Source organism: Lemur catta, chromosome 12 (genome assembly GCF_020740605.2).
Source record: "Lemur catta isolate mLemCat1 chromosome 12, mLemCat1.pri, whole genome shotgun sequence".
NCBI lineage: Eukaryota > Metazoa > Chordata > Mammalia > Primates > Lemuridae > Lemur > Lemur catta.
This window is the reverse complement of record NC_059139.1, coordinates 19791282-19811848: the sequence shown is the minus strand read 5'-3', so window position 1 is coordinate 19811848 and position 20567 is coordinate 19791282. Positions and strand designations below refer to the sequence as shown.

The 20567-nt window shown below is 38.3% G+C and overlaps 1 protein-coding gene across 1 annotated transcript in view; it reads right to left on the bottom strand.

The window, feature by feature from the left end:
• CDH6 (cadherin 6) overlaps nucleotides 1-20567 on the bottom strand; it is a 123066-nt gene that overhangs the window by 25892 nt on the left and 76607 nt on the right. The window contains exons 3-5 of the mRNA XM_045565900.1: nucleotides 6907-7201; nucleotides 3824-3943; nucleotides 1345-1512 (exon numbers count right to left, since the gene is read on the bottom strand). Of these exons, the coding sequence (XP_045421856.1) occupies nucleotides 1345-1512; nucleotides 3824-3943; nucleotides 6907-7201 (583 nt within the window). The remainder of the gene's footprint in view (nucleotides 1-1344; nucleotides 1513-3823; nucleotides 3944-6906; nucleotides 7202-20567) is intronic.

Here is a 20567-nt window from a genome sequence, read left to right as displayed (position 1 = left end):
AAAGTAATTTGGAGATATCTCAAAGAGCTAACAATAGAAATACCATTTGATCCAGCAATCCCACTACTAGGCATCTACCCAAAGGAAAAGACATTCTATAATAAAGACATCTGCACTCAAATGTTTATGGTAGCGCAATTCACAATTGTAAAGATGTGGAAACAACCCAAGTGCCCATCAATATATGAGTGGATTAATAAAATGTATATGTATTCCATGGGATACTACTCAACTACAAAAAACAATGGTGAAATAGCACCTCTTATATTATCCTGAATAGAACTTGAGCCCATTCTTCGAAGTGAAGTATCTCAAGAATGGAAAAACTAGCACCACATGTACTCACCATCAAATTGGTACTAACTGATCGACACTTAGGTGCTCACATGGAAGTAATATTCATCAGGTGCCAGTCAGGTGGGAGGGGGGCGGTAGGGGTGGGTAAGCTCACAAGTAATGGATGCAGAGCACACTGTGTGGGGGAAGGGCACACTTGTAGCTCTGGCTTGGGTGAGGCAAAGGTATTATATGTAACCAAAATGTTTGTACCCCCAGAATATTCTGAAATTAAAAAAATAAAATAAAAAATGCCATGATAGAGCCAATGGGTTTTCTATTTAGTGATTGAGATAACTTTCTTAGGAGATCATGGTCAGAAAGGGATTTTGTTCCTAGAAGAAAAATTACATTAAAGCCAGTTCCCTCTTAGGTGGCTGTATGTGAAGGAGTTTAGCATACTGCTGATACAAAGTTGGTATTCATGGATGTTATTTTTCCTTTTTCTTCCTTCCTATCTAATCACGAGAGTTAATGATTCTAGAGATGACTTTCAGTATCTCAATTAGCCATAATGTAGAAAACTATTTATGATTACAAATGGATTAAGTACATAGTTACTTCCACAGTTGTATTTTTAGAAACAGTAAAATGATAAAGCCTCCCCTTACAAAGCTTTGTGAGGATTTAAAAGAGATTACATGCCTGATTAAATTCACAAAACATAAAGTCAAATTTTTCCTACCAAATAGCAGCATGCTTGTATACATATGTTCTGCATAAGCAGATTTATGTTTGTGGTAGTCTTTTAATAAGGAAAAATGAAACAATGATGTTGCCTTTACAACAATAGCCATATCAGAAATCGCTCAGCTAATTACCCATAGAGAATCATAAATGTTCACATTTCCTGAGTGTAAACAGTGTTGCCAACGCATTCTTAATAAAAGTGCCAGTTCTTACTAAGTCCACTAATTTTGACAATAATGACAGCAATGGAAAATAATCATTAAAGTTGGAGTTTTACAATAGTACATTGAAGAAACTCATTCAATCAAATGTTCCTACTCTGGGGGAATCGTGGAGGATTGTCATTGACATCCGTCAGCGTGATGTTCACTGTGGTGGTCCCAGATAATCCTCCCATCTGGCCGCCCATGTCCTTGGCTTGGATCACCACTTGGTACTGTTCCCTGTTTTCTCTGTCCATGTTGAGCAAAGCTGTCTTGATGATACCTATGGATATGAAATTTAGGAGTGGAAAGGGATGTGTTAAGAATACTTTGTAGAATCACTTATTTATGCAAATAACCATAAACTGTCACCCACAATATGCAAAACATTATGCAGATGTCCTGGTAATATAAAGATATTATATGCAGCCTTTATACTGGAGGATTTTACAACCAGGCAGGGGAGATAGATACATTTTAAAAAAGCCCTGTAATATAAGGAGAATAAAAATAAATACAAGTCAAATCCTATAATACTATAGACTATTAAATAAGACTTAATATTATAATTATGTTATAGATATATGAATTTTTTTTTTGAGACAAGATTTTGCTCTGTCTCCTGGGCTAGAATGCAGTGGCATTATCAAAGTCACTGCAACCTGAAACTCCTGGCTTCAAATGATCCTTCTGCCTCAGCCTCTCCAGTAGCTGGGACTAGAGGTGTGTACCACCATGCCTGGCTAATTTTTCTATTTTTTGTAGAGATGGGGTCTCACTCTTGCTCAGGCTGGTCTCTAACCCCTGACCTCAAGTGATATTTCCACCTTGGCCTTCCAAAGTGCTAGGATTATAGGTGTGAGACACCACACCTATAGCCATTAAGTGTTATAGATGATACAGCAAAGTCTAAGTTGGCATGTGGTATAAAGGTATACTACAGTAGTTGCTTGATAAAAGACATTTAGGTGTATTATGAAAAAATTGTTAAGAAAGCTCTATACTTGAACCAACTCTTGTGTTTCACGTTACTGAATTGGCTAATTGTTCCTCAAATATACCTACCATAATGAAAGTTCTGAGGATTTTCTAAACCACAAAACTATGGTCTTAAGAAAACACAGCATCTCTCATAATTATCATCTTGTATAATCCTAGAGAATTTAAGTTTTCCTAAAGCTGATGTGAACTTTATTTCAACTGGTCCCAACAGCAATCAACATTCTTAAGTTAGGTTAAATTTATCTCTATTGTTAGGTAGTTATAAAATAATTAGTTAAAAGAAACTCTAAAAGTTCACCTAATTTCTATGTAGGGTTTATGCTTAAATTAACTTTCTTTCAAAAATCACCGGAGAAGGCTTTATAACCTTCTCTGGTAGCACGTTCCAGTGCTTAACAACTAATGAAGCTGAAAATATCTTTTTTTATTTTTAACAAGAATACCTCAGACAACAGGTCAATTTTATTCTTATAGTCCTGGCTTCAGTGAAAGTGGAGCTGCTTTCTGTTCTCCAGATAATAGTGCTTCTCTATTTAAATACAGGAGATCACCTTAGCCTTTTGTCCTTTAAGTTGAATAATTCTAATTTTTCATCCTCATTGTTTTTCAACTCAACATTTTCTTTCTCCTTGGGATTCTTTCCAAGTTCATTGTACCTCTTAACACATCGATTTCCAACTGCATGTGGGTAATCTAGAGAGGTTTTGATTTCTACTAACAATAGTGGATGTTTAAAACAATATATAAAAGGAAATTGCCATATTGTGATAGCAAAACTTGGTGTAGAATTTACTATGCAGTACAAACGGTATTTACTAAAAACCAAATCATTATAAGCTAGCATGATACTTGAGAAAATACAGAAAAATGAGATATTGAAAAGAAGATTCCATAAGGCAATTCACTTTGATTAGGGCTGTGTCAGTTAGGATGGCCCAGACAATGATATGATAGCAAAGAATGCAAAATCTCAGTGGCCTAGTACAAATAAGCTTATTTTTCATTCATGCTCCAAGCAGGCAAGCAGGAACCTCTGCTCATGATGCCACTCAGACATCCAGGCTGCAGACTCCATCTGAACATGGGTTTCCATGATCACTCCGGCAAGGGGAAGGGAATGTGGTGGGTTGTGTACCAGCTCTAACACTTTTACTTAAAAGTGACTTGTATCGCTGCCACATTTTGTTTGACCGTATAAATCACATAGCTACATGTGGCTTCAGAGAAGAATAGAGAGATGCATTCCTACTAAGTAATTAGAAAAAGAAGAATCAAAATATATGTAAAGAGGCCTAACAGCTATCAGAAAGGGTTGATCTTTTAGCTTCACCCCAAACTGGAAGAAAGATAAAGCAATGCATAATTTTTTTTGAATCAACCCTATAGAAACAATGGATGAAAGATTCATTGCCAGATTTCTTGATTAAAATGATCCAGATGTCATGTTTACAAATGTATCATTAGCATTTGGTAGATGAATGCAAGAAAATTCAATCATACAGATTGTTTTTATTAAAAAGTATGCTAGCTCAGCTGAGCATGCCAATTAAAATTACAGACTGAGAAAAAGATGATCAAAAAGGAATTCTAACCTGTTTCTGATTCAACTGAAAAATAGGGCTGTCCCTGTAGAATACTATAGACAACTTTAGCACTGTTCCCGTACGTTGGATCATCAGCATCAGTTGCAGTGACTTGGACAACAAAAGTACCTGTAATGACAGAAACATAAACTGAAAATAAATCAAAGCTTCATTACAATCTTTGATACACACAGAAAAAGAAAGCACAGTCTTAATTTTGTGTAAAACTATCATGGCGAGGAAGTGGAGAACTTCTGTAGGATGCTTTGTTATAAAGGTTTGGATTCTTCACTCTAAAGGGATGTGATCAACATTTATAAACATCGTAAGGATTAGGTTAAAGAGAAGCATGGAGATGATCATGACTTTGGGTGGCATTGATTCCAACCCGTCTCCAATCATTGGATTTGACTGGACCCTTGCTGTGGTGATTCTTTTAAGTTATCCAGGACTAAGTCAATTAGCTTCTTGCATTACTTTGTCCATAAGAATTAATTTAGGAGCTGTCCAGTGAGGGGGCCACTCATGATTTTGCTGGAAATTCTGTCGTGAATACTTTTTCTCTTGGACTGTAATGTGCTGATGTATATTGCAGCACCTATTTTGTGATCTTAGCAATGCCAGCCTGAGGACAAAGTGGAATAAAATAGAAAATTACAGAGAAACAGCTAGAACCCAGAACAAATCATGTCCGAAGCCCACTTTACTTTTGGATTTAGGTAATGTAACCAGGAAATACTTTTACTGTTTAAACTAGTTCAAGTTGGGTTTCTTGTTACTTGCCAATAAAAGCATCCTAAGTGATAAATCTACCTGATAATTCTAAGAAGTTGAAAGAATTTGAACCTTAAATGTCATAGTTTTGGATTAAAATAAAGAATTAATTGGAAGAACAGAGCATAAAGATCTGGAAGCTGTAATTCCAAAAGATGATTATAATTAAATATACACAGAAGGCTATTACATTTTAGATCAGCACTCTTATTTTAGGGACCACAGTTGCCTAATAACCTTCAAATTTTCATGTGTGTGCTTACATGTCTATTTCACTGATGAGAAAGCCCATAGATTTTATCTGATTCTCAAAAGGCTGTGACTTTTAAAAAGGATAAGACCCTTTGATTAAGATCATTTTATGGTTGACTTTTGATATTCATATCAGATACACAGTAAGCATACTGCTACAGTTCTTCTGTCCATGAAAAGGGCAGGGAAGTTACCTCTAGGGAATATTAAAATTTCTACCTTGCTTTTGTACTATCCAGGCAACTTCATTTATCAAACAAATAGATTGCACTATGTTAGGGTTGGGTGCTCTGGATGTACAGTGCTAGTGCCTGAGACAGAGGGCCCACCCCTTTAGGTTGGCAAGGGAGGTGGGGAGAATGAGAGCATCCTATGATTTCAGAGTGAGAGCTAACAGAAGTCAACGAACACTCAAGTTCTTATTTGACATTAATACAAAATTTGACTGCTTTTAGAATGTGATTATCTGGATGTGTTAAGTGCCTGTTAGCTGCCAGATATGGTACTAGGGGCTCTGAGCTTGTTTTTTCATCTAATCCTCATGATAACCCTTAGGAGTTGACATTTATTATTTATTTTTTTCTAGATATAGAACTGGAGGACCAGAGAAATAAAATAATTTGCCCAAGGCCACACTGCTGGTTATTAGTGGAGATGGTTTCAAATTCAGGTCTGTTCAATATCAAAGTACATTATTCTCCCTCTGCTGTTAGTTGTCCCACTAGCTTTATGGACTTTCTTTAAGATGTTTTATATATCACAATAATGACATGTTCATTTATGATAATAATGAATATCGACATAGTGCCTGTGTGCAAATTGAAGAAAGCCTTCCTTTTCTCAAGACGTGTTACTGCCAGTTATCCCCAACTATTTGTAATACATATTTAATTCTATAATGGTTTCAAAAGTGAATGGCTCCCCCTAGAAGTTGTGCAGTGCACGACCTGAACAGCTGGTTTCAGTTGCCCTGATTGGTGCTGGTGACGAGATTATCCTTCATTAATTCTTCTGCCTTTTACCATCTAGAGGAAAAACATTTTTTTCCGCTAACAAACTTTCCTCTTTAGAGAATTCCAATCCCCCTCTTTGCTTTGGTGAGGGCTTGTGATTTCTGTCACAAAACAGTGGTTTTAAATAATGAGATGAGCAATTTTTTCATGAGAAAACTTTAGATGTTTTACAGCCATTTCTGTGGATTGGGTATTTTCAATGTCTTGGATCTATGAACTACAACGTCTCTGATATCCAACTCACCGAATCACAATAAAGTTGTGTAATTTCAGTCCTTTTGAATTTGACAGAGTGAAAATAAAAATAACCTTTTGCATAAGTAGTCTAAAATTTGTCACTGTCTCCCATGAAGTATTTTAACATGGCTGAGTGATATCAGTATGATTTTTTCCCCTTAATTTAAATCCTGTTTACCTTCTTCCAATTTAAACAAATTAAATGCACACACATCAAATTTGAAATTGGTAGTGGAATTGTGCATAAAATATTAATTCACACTATTAACGTTATGAAAGTCTCTTAATTTCCACCAAGTCATAAACGATATGTCCTCTAGACATCACTTGTATATTGTTTTTGGATTTTAAAAAAAGTTTTCTTTGAGTCTTTTTCCCAAACAGACAGTTACTTAAAGCCACTGTCACTACTCTTTGGACTGGACTACAAGTTCAGGCTTTTATTTTCTACTGGGGAGAGCCCTGCTTGGAGATTAACACCAAAGTAGGCTGAGAGAAATGGAGAAGGCTGCTGCTGTCTTCCAGCCCAGGACAGGGAGTGGGAGGAAAAGGAGGTGGTCTTCCTTCCTGTCTCCTACCATCACCCTGCTTTTCATACCCTCATCAATAGAGGAAATGCTGTTTTCTTAGAAATAATAACAAAATGAAACTAGAATAATATTGGGGAACAAAGTACACTTACAAAAAGGACATACATGGATTGTAGAAGTTAGCATCTAAATTCATTCAACTCAGTAAATTTGGCTCATAGGATTCCTTACTGGGTGGATACACTACAGGAGAACCCGTTTTTGGTTGAAATCACATCTCACTCACCGACATCAGACATTTCGGGGACGGTGGCTGTGTAAACCTCCTTGGTGAATATTGGCTCATTGTCGTTGATGTCATGGATTTTGATGATGAATTCAGACTCGGGTTCCACAGGTCTCCCTGTCCTTCTGTTTATAGCTTGAGCTCGAAGGATGTAAACAGGCTTTTCTTCCCTGTCCAACCTCTTAGTGGCCTGTATGTCGCCTGTGTTTTCATTGATAATGAAGAGATCTCCTGCTCCATCTCCTGAAAGGATATATTTAAGTGATCCATCTCCTCTATCCTGGTCTGAATGTAACTAGTGTAGGGAAAAAAATTAAAGAAAGTAAAAGTCAAGAATGTGATCCTAAACTGTTTTTGTCTTTATGGTGCATGCTACATTAACTTTTATTCAATCCTTTCTAAGGCATACAAGTTTTTTTTTTTCCTTTTTACTCTTTACATAACCTCTCAGTAGTAAATGCCATTCATTAATGAACATGTTCCCTTATAATCATAGAATCTTCCAGAGCTGGAACAGAATTTGGGAGAAAATTTAATAATCCTTCTTATTTTGAAGAAGAGAAAACTAATAGCTTGAGCAGTAGCAAGATGTTCAGGGACATATTAGGCTGGTTGGAAACTATTTCCACTATTTTATTATTTTCACTACAGATTTCACATTCTACTAATACACTCCCCTCCTCACTTATATGTACACAAACATATTAGAGAAGCAATATACATTGAGAAAAGGACTTTGTTTTTTTTTTAATCGGAGAGATCTGGGTACATTCTGCTTCTACACTAAATTTACTCCCTTGGTGAATTTAGGGAAGCTAGGTAATTTCCTTGGGTCTTTACTGATGGAGATTATAACCACTTTTCTGGGAAGATGTGATTATTTATTCATGAGATTCAACTTGAAACATTTGAGAAACATCGTAAGTGCTGCCATGGATAACGTCTTGAAAACCATCTGGCTAGGTAATTTAAAAGGTCATATAGAACAATAACATTTAACATTCAGATTTTAGTATGAGATAGGAAAGTACCTTCTAGTAATCAGAGCTAGCTTAAAATTGAAGTAGTCTGTCTTATGAGGTAGTGAGTTCCCTGCTCCTGAAGGTAATCAAGCAGAAACTCTGATGATTAACTGTCAATGAAATGGGTCTGGGTAAAGGGTTGAATTAAATGAATGCTAAGATACCATGAAAGCAGAAGATGATGATCCTAACTTGGATAAGTTGTCCATGTTTATTATCCCAAAGATTATTTCCATAGTGTTGAGCTCCCGTTGTTTCCTTTCCCACCTGGCCAAAATTTCCATAGTATCTCAGAGGTCTTCAGATAATCTAACTCTATTTACAAATTTTTAAAAAGTGCTTTTTATTGAGGAGGACTATTTATAAGCTCCAGAGTAGTGAGTATAAGTGACATACAGACAAGTTAGTGTTAGTTGGAAGGCTGCTAATCTCTGCCTTGTTTCAGCCGAGTCTAAACAGAGTATGGGCTGTGTAACAACAACACAGCAACAACAGCAACGGGTAAAGCAACTCTGCGTCCTCTGGATTAATATGAAACGCTCAGAGTAGTGTCTACACATTTGAAAACAGACTCTTAGGGCAAAAGGGGACTTTAAGAAATAATCTAACCTAGTCTTTCTAAAACTATATTCCACGGAATATCATTTACCCAAAATGTTGAGGTTAAGAAATACTTCATATTTCTTAATATTCTTCATATTTCTCTTTCTTGGAGTCTTCCATTAACATATTAAAGCTGTGTCTGCAGTTTGAAACTATTGACTTTTTTAAATCTAGCTTTCCCTAACTTTCTGGTTTAAAGAATCCTTTTTGGGTGTGACCCATTTAGATATCTCCCGTAATCAATTTTCTAAGAAAGATACTTTGGGAAACATGAACTAATTTAATCCGTCATTGTAGCGTCAGGAAAACCGAGGCTCCAGTTTATGCATTTCCAAAATCACACGGCTCGTGGGAAAGGAGTCAGAAGATTCAAACTTGAGCACAAGAAGAGGCTTTACAGATTATTTGGTACAGCTTCCTCATTTTTAAAGTGTGTCCAATGCCACACAGCTAAAGCTGGTTAATCGCTCAGTGTTTGGGGAAGAGAATATTATTCATACAATTAGTAGCCTTGAAAGCAATTTGACGGAAATAATGGAAGATAAATGTGAACGGGGAGGAAATTGCTTAGAAGTGAGACGAATGCAATAAGAAATGTAAAACAAGAGCATTCGGTGATTTGTATAATATGATATGCTAAGGAAACATTGAAACCATGACGACACAGAAAGAGCCACTGGGGAAAGTTTAACTCTCCATTGTCAAATTCTAATGAGTGAAGAAGGCTCTTAAAAAGCCATTTCATTAACACAGGAGAAAGGAAACCAATGTCACTGCCTGGCAGATCCTTGCTCCAGGGCAGCTGTGGTCAGTGGCCTGGCACAGTGCAGGGGGTGCTGTACCTCACACCTGAGTAGGGGCCACGTTCATTCTCTTTCACTCACCAAGTGTAAGACCACAGCACAATCAACCTCCCTGAGCCAGAATCCTTACCCACAAAACCAGGATAGTAAGAGCTACACGCCCAGGCTGTTGTGAAGATCTAATTAGAGACCATGCACAAATAGTACATTAATCTCCATGAAAGCATGCGATAAAAGTGGTATATGTGTTTTATAAGCTATAAAGCACCTTCCAAATTTGATATTGCTACTATTATTGGCCCTTAGTTCATAATCAGCATATTTTTGCTCTTATTTTGACTTTGAGAATTTTTTGAAAACTCAATTTTATAAACACATGGCATCTCTAAGGTAAAATCTGTCATCAAAAGCCAGTATTCTACCGGGGGCAATTGTTGTCTTTACACGTGATCTATTCTATCATATTCTGCATTCCACTGGATTATACACTCTCCTCGGCCAGTTCTTTCACCACTTTCACTATGTAATTGTTGCACACTTGGTAGGTGAGTACCACATCTGGCCACGTGATTTCTTCAGGTAAAAGTAATCAGAAACTTATTTTTAGCTGTCAAGAGAGACCATTTCGATGACTCATGGAACAAACACCCAAGACGATGTAAAAGGCAGAGGAGACACCAAATAAGAGTGCGAACAGGGATTGCTTTGCACATCACAATTCTGATTTATCAATATTTGAAAACTAGTGGGAAAATGCATCTCTTCACTCAGACATTGTCTGATAATAAAACAATTTAACCTCCTCCCCCTCGTCCTCCCCAAGTGCATTATCTGGGTCTGGCAGAGTACACACAGCAGAAACCTCCAGAAGCCTGTTTTTTTTTCTCTCCACACTCTTCCCCTTCCGTTGAACTCCCCTGGGGCCAGTTATTTTCTCTATTCTTGGGGAAAAGAGGAAACATAAGACATCAGTGCCCGTGAAAGTGGTGGTGACAACCAGACATTAGGGGTTTATTGAGCACTTAGATTTTAATTGGATTTTTTCTTTTGTGATGTCATCCATCATGGCCACTGTAAACGACAGAAGTTAAACAACAACAAATAAAAGGTTGTAGGCTGCCCGAGGCATGTTTTTACTAATTTCAGTTTAATGTGGCTGTTCCATTAAGTTTAATCATCTGGTTCACTTTTAACGATTCACCATCAAGCAAAAATTACCCACTTCCTTCGGTAAGTTACAGCTCACCTGTGGCTAGTAGGACGTTTACTAGTGGACTTGCAGCATTTTCTGCCAGAGGGAGCTCTTGTTGGTCTCTGTTTCTGTTTACTTTTTTTTCTTCTTTTTTATAAATGCAACGCCTTGGCAAATAAACACAGGAATCTGTGGCTGCGGATGTGGCCCGTTGGAGAGTGGCACCAAAACCGTGGCAGCATCTTTGCCTGTTGGGTGCTGTGCTTCCCTGGGGACATAGCACCTTTTCACATGTTACGTGTGCTGACTCCAGGGTATAACACTAATTGTGCAGAATTTTAGTGGTCCATGAAGCAGCTAATGCCGCCACAATGCTCCCATTTCCTGTGTGACCCTAAGTCATTATCTGAGTCAGTGACTAACCTGAGTCTTGTAAGCGTACGTATTGTTGAGACAGCAAACAGAAGCTTATGTGGATGGCACACATAGGGATGGGACCCACATCAGCCTTACATGGGCTTAGGGAGGGTGTTCAGTGATGTTTAGCTGAAATGAAAGATTGAGTTACGGCTAATATGCTTGTAGAGTGCAGTACAAATGTAATGTCGCTCTTTATTAAGACATGTAATGGTTGCCAATCTGAGATGTCATGGGTAAAGAACAGTGGTGGTGAAAAGATGAGGCCTGCCTGGGATTGAGGAAGAGAAACAGCATTTACAGCGGAGAGAGAGGGAATACCTTCATGTTGAATAGGTTGAATATCACGTCACATTAGCAAAGTAAATCTATGATTAAGTTATGCCAAACTGAGGCTTAAGTGAATTAATATATATATAGGTGCTGATGGCTGTATATATACATACATCTTTCTGTATAATGCATGCACAAATACACATGATGCTAATAAATATACTTAGTGTCGTGAAAGCCAGGGAGAGCCTGTTGGGTGGAGTTTTACATCAGGAAGAAATTGAACCTTGTTTGAAGTACATGGCAGGGAGTAGAAGTTCATTCTGTTTTAGAGATTATAGGATTGGGTAAATAAAAATATCTTTTAATAAAATTTCATACTACATATTTTACTCTGCCATATTTGAGTGTTAATGGTTTGGTTATGAGTCAACTAACTTATATCTGATGATTATTTTACAAATTAAAAGGTTGATGGCAGAATATTATTGTGGCAGGGTCCTAGCTGTGGGTCAGCTGGGCACGTGGCTATTCAGCCATGTGATTAAGTTTTCACAATGTATTAATGATATGCGTGAACGTAAAGGCGACAACCTCAGTGTCCCTTGCTTACTAGGAATTGGCTGCTCTAGACTTCTCTTTTTCCCATAGGCTGCAGTGTAAGTGAGGCAGTGACCTGGCTTTCACCCCGCTGGTAAGGACAATGCCAAGGGGATGGCAGCCACAAAGTGCAAAGAACCTGGGTTCTAGAATAACCCTATATCTCACCAGTCTGTAATGTGAAGTAGAAAAAAAATCTTACTTCAGCCATTATATTTTTGAGGTTTCGTGTTGTTGTTATAGTAGATCTGCCTCTCCCCTAACTCAGTGTGGTTCTCAAAGTGGGGTCCCTGGACCACCAGCATTTGCATCACCTGGGAACTAGTTAGAAATTCAAATTTTCACCTCCAGAATCGGAAACTTGGGGAATGTCCACCCAGCAATCTGTGTTTTAAGAAGACCTCCAGGCAATTCTGATGAGTGCTCAAGTTTGAGAACCATTGCCTTAATGGGTAAAATCATAACGGTTTAAAGCATGGACTGGGGCAAGGAGAAGAAATGGGTGTAAATTCATGCTCTATACTAGTTCTGTAAACTTGGGGAACTCAGTTAACTTCTGCAGCTCTCTGTTTCCTCATCCACATCATGGGAATAATAATGATGCTTAATTTGCAAATAGGTTGCTCTGACAGTTAATAATATAATGTATGTAAAATGCTTAATTGAGGGTCTAGCTCAGAGAAAGCCTTTGATATGTTCCCCTTGAATTCAAGTGGATTTTGAAAGTGGAAAGATTTGGGGCCGAATTTTGAAATTTCCCATTAATCAGCTAAAGTAATTAAATTATCTTAGTCTTCATTCTGTCCAAAGATAGAACTCGTAACAGTTCACACTGCCACCTATTCCTCCTCTACCTGCCCCTGAGATGTTGGTCTCCCTTAGGCCTGTGTCTTAGGTCTTTGTCTTTTCTCTTTTCACATATTCTCCTCACATGAGCTCATCTATCTACTTTCATGGATTCAACGCCTATTATGTACCATCGATGCCCAAATGCATACATAACCCCAGCGTGGACCATTTTCTTGCAGTCTAGAGTCAACGATATAATAGCCTCCCAGGCAAGTTTCTTAGACAACTTACATTCAGTATGTTCCAGTTGACCTCATCACCATCTCTCCAAAACCTTTTCCTCCTCTTGTACGTCCTATCTCTGTAAAGGCCACCAGGGAATCATCCCCTCTGCTGCCATCCCCACATTCATCAGGCCACCAACTCCTGTCAATTCTACCTCTTACCTGTATCCTGACTCACCTAATGTTCTCCATTTCCACTGCTGCCCTCCTGGCCCAACACACCACCTTTTCTCATTGGCCTAAGAAGGGCATCCAAACACATACTCAGGCTTGCTTCCTTTCTCTCTATTTTCCTCTCGTTAAATAGACCAACTTAACAACACCAATGCCGATTCCAAAAATGCCACTCTTTTCTGAATAAATCCATCAGTGTCTTCTCTTTCTTCTTGGGATAAAGCTCCTACCCCCACACAGCCCCGGCCCCGTGTTTGACTCCACCCACCACCATTCTCTCCCTAGCTCTCCTGGTTCTAGCCATACTCTTGCAGCTTTTTGAAGAACGTTACTAGCTTTTTCATAGCTAGTACTTCCTGCCTGTGGTCCCCTTGGCATTAAGCCCTTTTAACATCTTCACTTGGTTAATGAAACTCAGATGCCAGGTCTGCTTAATCATTTTCTCCTCTGGAAAGCCTTCCCTAAACTGCTGGTCTAAGGTAGACTGTCCTCCTACATACTCTCAATTCACTCCCCACTTAGTCATCAGCCCATTTTATTTTCTTTTTTTGATGACTTGTTTTACAGCTGTTTTCCTAGCTAGATTGCAAACTCATAAAAGAAGGAACCAAAACTGTCTGGGTCACTTCTGCATTCTCAGCACCCAACATACTGGCACATTACAGATGCTCAAAAATTAATGATAGCAAAGAATGAATGGATGGATGTTGTAAAGATTAAATTGGATAAGACGGCAATGATCAATGAAGGTTTCTGTCACATAGCAGACGATCAGTAAATCTTAGAGTCCTTTATCCCCTTTCTCACTTGAGGTTAGGCTAACTCTGTATATCGGGAATACATATTTCTGAAGTCGCCAGATAATTTAGCAATTACTACCAAACACTAGGCACATGGTTTAATCTGAAAAGTCTGAGGGAACAATTCAAGTTATTGCCTCAGATCTAAAAAAATTTCTTTAATAACAAATTCAACCTCAATGGGATAATAAAACCAACTGGTAATGGATTTGTTGACAAGAACAGACCAGTTATAAGTACATTGAGCTCACTGACCGTTATAAATACAGGGGTGCTGGGTCAGAAGTCACCTGTTAACGGTGAAAAAGCTGCAAGATTTTACTGAACCCTGTTTCAAGTATCACTCTGTTGCAGAAACTAATAGAAAATGCTCCATTTCACAGAAACATTGTTCCATAATAAAATAATTTAATTCTGTCAACCGAGGCCATTTTAAAACACTTATTGGTCTGAAGCATTGTAGATGGCAATGCATAAAAAAGCATCTAATACCTGCCTTCTACAAACTTGCAATTTAGGCTTGGAAATACTGACTCATATATAAAAGATACAGGATAAAAGCAAAAATTAAATACTTGAGTACTGTTACTATTAGTTAGGAATAACAAGCTAAGTGAAAAGCTGAAGAACAGCATAGAAGGAACTTGTAAGTTGGACAAGATGAAGTCAGGGAATGCATAAGCTTTTTGATGGTTTAGGAAGACTTCTTGGAGAAGCCTAGATTTCTGATGGGAGAAAAATGATTTAGTAATGGTATGAGTGTGTGGCATGGTTTCAAGGCTCAGTGTGGGAGAAAATCAGAGGAGGCCTTGAGTATGTGCCTGGGGTAATAAAAGCCATAAAGTCAGCAAAAATAGAAGCACTCCTTCCCTTGAGTTTCAGGGTCACATACTTTCTCACACTACACTCAGATGTACAAGCGAAGATGCAGCTTCCCTTTTTTTTTTTTTTAGTTGCTTATCCCTCAAGCCCTGGTCCCATTGAATATTAGGAACTCGATATAGGTTGAATATTGATTCAGTAATTTAGTGCAATCTAACGTCTGCCTGATTCAGTAATACAGTTTCTGTAGATAACTCGTTTAGATAAATCCCAGGCTTTCTGGTTTCTTTCTCCTTCTGCTCCTGATTCAGTCCAGGGTGACATCTGGGAGTATGAGGGACACATGACACATGGCCTATGTCAGGGAGGATTTCGGAGGCTTTTGGAGCCAAGGGCAGTTCCTGTCCTTTCCTCTGACCCGCTGGTCTCTGGACAGTATCTCTCATCCATTACTTTCCTCGGTGGCATCTGCGGGTTTGGCGGGTAGAGCCATGACCTCGGCTCTCCAGGGTCCAGGCGACTAGCTTCATCCTGCCTCCTCCCGACTCTGAGGTCTGGCTATGACTTCTTTATCGATCTTGGCATCTGTGGTCCTAGCTACAGGATTGCTTTGTCCTTGGCAGGTACCCTCTTTGGGATCAATCCACCCCCTTCTCACTCCTGGACTTGTCCCTCACCACATGACTGCCCCCAAGGGAAGTGGGAAAAACCTGCTCCGCCTTCACCTTTACCCATGACCTTGCCACTGCTCCCCTCTGGGGATCCAGATTCATATGTCTCAGGGTGGTAGAAATGAGAGTGATTTGTGTATCTGATAGCCAGGAATGTGAAGTCCCTTTCTTGGTTACGGGAATGCCCTAACAGCCAAGTTTCTGTGGAAGGAAGGGCCCATTCCCTCTACAAACCCTGAGACGGTAACAGGGGTGGAAACATGACCTACAGCCCAGAGCCTGGCACAAATAACGTTGGTGACCACGTTACAGGTGGGATTAGTGGGTTTCATTTTGGTGGACCAGGCCCATCTGTTGATAAATGGGCCCTAAAAGAATCTAGAAAATCTCTTTTTTTCCTCCTAAAACATCTGAGATCAGTCTGCCTTCATATCCGATGTTCTTTTCCTTTTTTCTTTTTTGAGAAAGGGTCTTGCTCAGTCACTGGGCTAGAGTGTAGTGGTGTCATCATAGCTCACTGCAACCTCAACCTGCTGGGCTCAAGGGATCCTCCTGCCTTGCCCCCCTGAGTGGCTGGGACTACAGGCACGCACCACCACGCCCGGATAATTTTTATATTTTTTGTAGAGGCAGGGTCTTACTCTTGCTGAGGCTGGTCTAGAACTCCTGACCTCAGCCTCCCAAAGTGCCAAGATTACAGGCATGAGCCCCCTCGCCTGGCCCTATGTTCTTTTCCTATTAGACCATGTTACCTGTCATGACCTGCAAAAATTATCTGCTTCTATACAATATAAATAATTCAATTGATTTTTATAACAGTGCAACTATATTATCTTTAAAGTATTCTCTTATATGATTCATCCTTTGGCAATTGGTGTGGCTGGGATTTGGGAAAATAATGATAGCAGTCATTTATTAAGCCCATACCGACCGTGGGCCAGGAAATGTGCTGAACTCATCACATAGATTATATAATTTGTTACTCTTCATAACTCTATTCTTATCTGCTCTTAACTGATGAGGAAACTGAGGCAAGATAGGCGGTAAGTAACTTCTCAGCATCACACAATGAAGAAGACAAGATTTGAGTCCAGAAAGTCTAATCTATTAACCATAACACAATTTTTTTCTGTGGATCTTTGTGTCCAGTTCTATGAATACAAAGGCTCACTGTACCAAACAATCTTTTGAATGCTGAGTTACCAAGATTTATCTAACAGTGTTTCTCAACCTGTGCACTATTGACATTTTGGGCTGGACAACTGTTTGTTTTGGAAGCTGTCCTGTGCATTATAGGATGTTCAGCAGCATTCCTGGTCCCTTCATACTAGATGCCTGTAACATCTTCCCCAGTTATGACAACCCAAAATGTCCAGATGTAGTCAAATGTCCCCTGGGGTCACAAAATTTAGAACATCTATCCATCTATCCATCCATCCATCTTTCTTCTCAATATGTACCTTTTAACTTTTAAAATGCACTTAAATAAAACCACAAGGGGTTCTGCATTTGCAGAGATTCCACATGACCCTACTCAATTCAATCTTTTATCTTTTGTTAGATTTAATAACCACTGAAACAGATCTTGTGTTATGTGGAGGAAAATTTTTGACAAAGTGCTAAAAGCAAAAGAATTTTAAGTCTGAACACAGGAGAAATGTATTAATTCCCTTGACATTTATCTTTTACACTCGATATCTTAAATTCAGTGTCAAAAGTACCAGAGTAACTAACTATTACATGAACAAAACTTTAGTGCTACAACAGTGGTAGTAGGCAGAATAATTCTGCCTTCCCCTCCCACCCCCAAAAGATGTCCACATCCTAATTCCTGGAACCTGTGACTGTTACTTTACATGGCAATAAGGACTTTGCACATGTGATTAAGATACGGATTTTGAGATGGGGAGATTATCCTGGGTCATCCAGGTGAGCCCACTGTAAGCACAGGGGTACAGGGGTCCTTGTAAGTGAAAGAGATTGGGGGGAATTAGCGGCAAAGAAGGATATGTGATCACAAAAGCAGCGGTGAGAGAGAGAGAGAATGAATTTGAAGATGCTGTGCTGCTGGCTTTGAAGATGGTGGAAGGGACCTTGAGCCAAGCAATACCTTGGCCTCTAGAAGCTAGAAAAGACAAGGAGATGAATCTTCCCCTGGAAGTTCCATAAAGACACCTCACAGACACCTTGATTTTAGCCCGTGAAACCCATTGCAGACTTCTGACCTCCAGAACTGTAACATGATAAATTTATGTTGTTTTAAGCCACTAAATTTTGGTAATTTGTTACATTAGTTCCTTATTACTGGAAATCAAGGTGAATGGAAACTACATGAGGTCCCTCAAGAATTCCACTGGAAGAGGGAAGAAAACAAATTCTAAGTGAGCACTTGACTATATATCAGGTACTACAAGAATGCTTTGTGTGGTACATCAGTTAATTCTCACAATGACTCCAGGAGATAACCTTTATTTTCTCTGTTTTTTCAGATTAGGAAACTGAGGTCAGAGAGGTTAAGTGATTTACCCAAACAAAGTGAAGTGCAGACCTAGAAGGATACAAGACCTGCCTGACTCCAAAACCTATGCTCATTCACATCAAAGCGTACTGCCAAAGCAACTCTCCCCACAATGATTATAAACATTTCTGGATTCATTGTACTTATTATATTAGACCCCAGGCTAAGTTATTTGTAAATTCTGTTGGCACAAATGATACAAACTATAATAAATGTTATTGTTCATTTGGGATTTATCAATTAAACGAATGCCTTTTGGTTTATCAACTGCATGAGTTATTTCCCCCCAAAAGGCATTGTTTACTGCCTTTTGTTTGGCTTCTAAAGTCCAAAGTCCTTCTTGTCTTGGCAGACTGTGACATTAGTCTCAGCTCCTGCTTAGTCTAACATTTTCATTTTCGAAAAGTCAGTGGTAAATCAAGCTGAGAGCAGACACCCGGTCAAAAACTGATTTAGTAAGGCATTGTAACTCACCAGTTATAATCCTACTGTTTTCCTCATAGTGTAATCTCTTCAGCAATTGCCAACTCTAAGGACACACACACACACACACACACACATACGCGCACACATTCCTCCTGCATCCTCTTTCTCTTTCCGTCTCTCTCTCTCTGACACATACATGTCAGAGGAAAATATTAATAGATAAATGCAAACATTTGAGATATGATGATTCAAAGGCAGAAATTTTAAAAAATGTGTTTTTTTTTGTTTTTTTGAGACAAGGTCTTGCTCTGTCACCTGGGCTAGAGTGCAGTGGTGTCATCACGGCTCACAGCAACCTCAAACTTCTGGGCTCAAGCAATCCTCCTGCCTCAGCCTCCCGAGTAGTTGGGACTACAGGCATGTGCCACCATGCCCGGCTAATTTTTTCTATATATATATTTTTAGCTGTCCATATAATTTCTATTTTTAGTAGAGACAGGGTCTCGCTCTTGCTCTGGCTGGTCTCGAACTCCTGACCTCGAGCAATTCTCCCGCCTCGGCCTCCCAGAGTGCTAGGATTACAAGCATGAGCCACTGCGCCCGGCCTGCATAACTGTATTTTAAAGCAGGGTTTTCTTTGCATTTCCTCTTTCATGATTCTCTTCTGAATTGTATTCATAATATAAGTAGTAGAAAGAGTTAAGATGAGATTATTTTGTAGAAATCATTATTTTTCTCTGTGAGAACTCAAAATATGTTGATTAGAATATATAGTTGGTTAAAAAAAATTAGTCATTATATAGAATTTTTCCTTCCCTGTATTATCACATTTCTCTGCATAGCTGATTTGTTTTGTGAATCATTACAATCAAAGCTTCTCAGGTCTTAAATGATTTCTCTTTTACTGAACATTCAAATTGTCTGTACAGTGTAGCTTAGGAATTTTAAGAAAAATTTGTTTTCAATCAGCCAACTCTCTTTGCCTTTTTCTCATTTTGTTTCAAACTTTCTCCTACTAAGACCCAAAATAATGTCTGATTTTCATTTGTAAAAGTCTTTTTTTTTTTTTTTTATTTCAGCTCTTCATGGGGGTACAAAACCTCAGGTTACATACAGTGTCCGTGTCCCGCCAATCCTCCTGAGTCATTTGTAAAAGTCTTGAAGGAACTAACTTTTATGATTACGATATTTTTATTTGTTATAACTTTCTTATTTTTCTTGTTAGTTTATGCACACACAACTGTGTTGTCTTTAGTTTCTCTGTTTTGCACTAAGGAAGCCTGAGATTTACTCCTTTGTATTATAAAATATTTGGGCCATTTTGATGTGAAATTTCCAGCAGTAGTTTCCATAGAAGGACTTTCATAAGAAACTTGGTTTATATGCTTGCTATGTAATACATCCTTGAACTTTAAAGATTTCAGATTTTTCAGTTGTCAACTCAATGACACAAAACACTAGCAATGATATCCATATTAAACCATTGCATCAATCAGTTAGGAGGCATGGAGATCTAATATCAATCTGGTGACTATAGTTAACAATACTGTATTGTATTGAGATTGTCTAAGAAATGTATCTTTAATGTTCTCTGTAAACACATAGAAATGGTAATTATATGAGGTGATGGATATATCAATTAGCACAATTATGGTAATCATTTCACAGTGTATATGTATACCAAAACATCACATTGTGTGCCTTAAGTCTATACAATTTTTGTCAGTTATGCCTCAATAAAGCTGGAAAAAATTGGGAGGCAGTTTTTAGATAACAAGGTGGATTTTTATATTTTATGGTCACTGTAGCTTAATTCAAATAGTATTTGGTTGTTTCCATGTGCAAAATCTGTATTAGGCACCACTGGAGGTTATAAAGATGAGTAAGACATGTAGGTCAGGGTCTTTCAGAGTTTACAATGATATAAGTATTCGAAAACTTAAATTCAAGAACTAATTCAAAGAGCATGCCCAGAACCCAATACAAAACATGACTCAATATATTTAAAATCAAAATTCAACTTTAAACAAGAAATTAATTATTTTGCTCTTTAAAAGGTAAAACATTCAGGGTAATTTAATAATTAAATCAATAGTAATTTTCCCACAACAAAACTTTGGTTCAATAATATAAGGAGATTATATTAATTCTAATTTAACAATGATAACAATTCCAATTTAAAATCTCAAGCAAAAAGAGTCATTTTTCAAATTGTGGGGGTGCCTTAAACTTTTTCTTGTTGAAAAGAAACAAGACCTAACCAGATT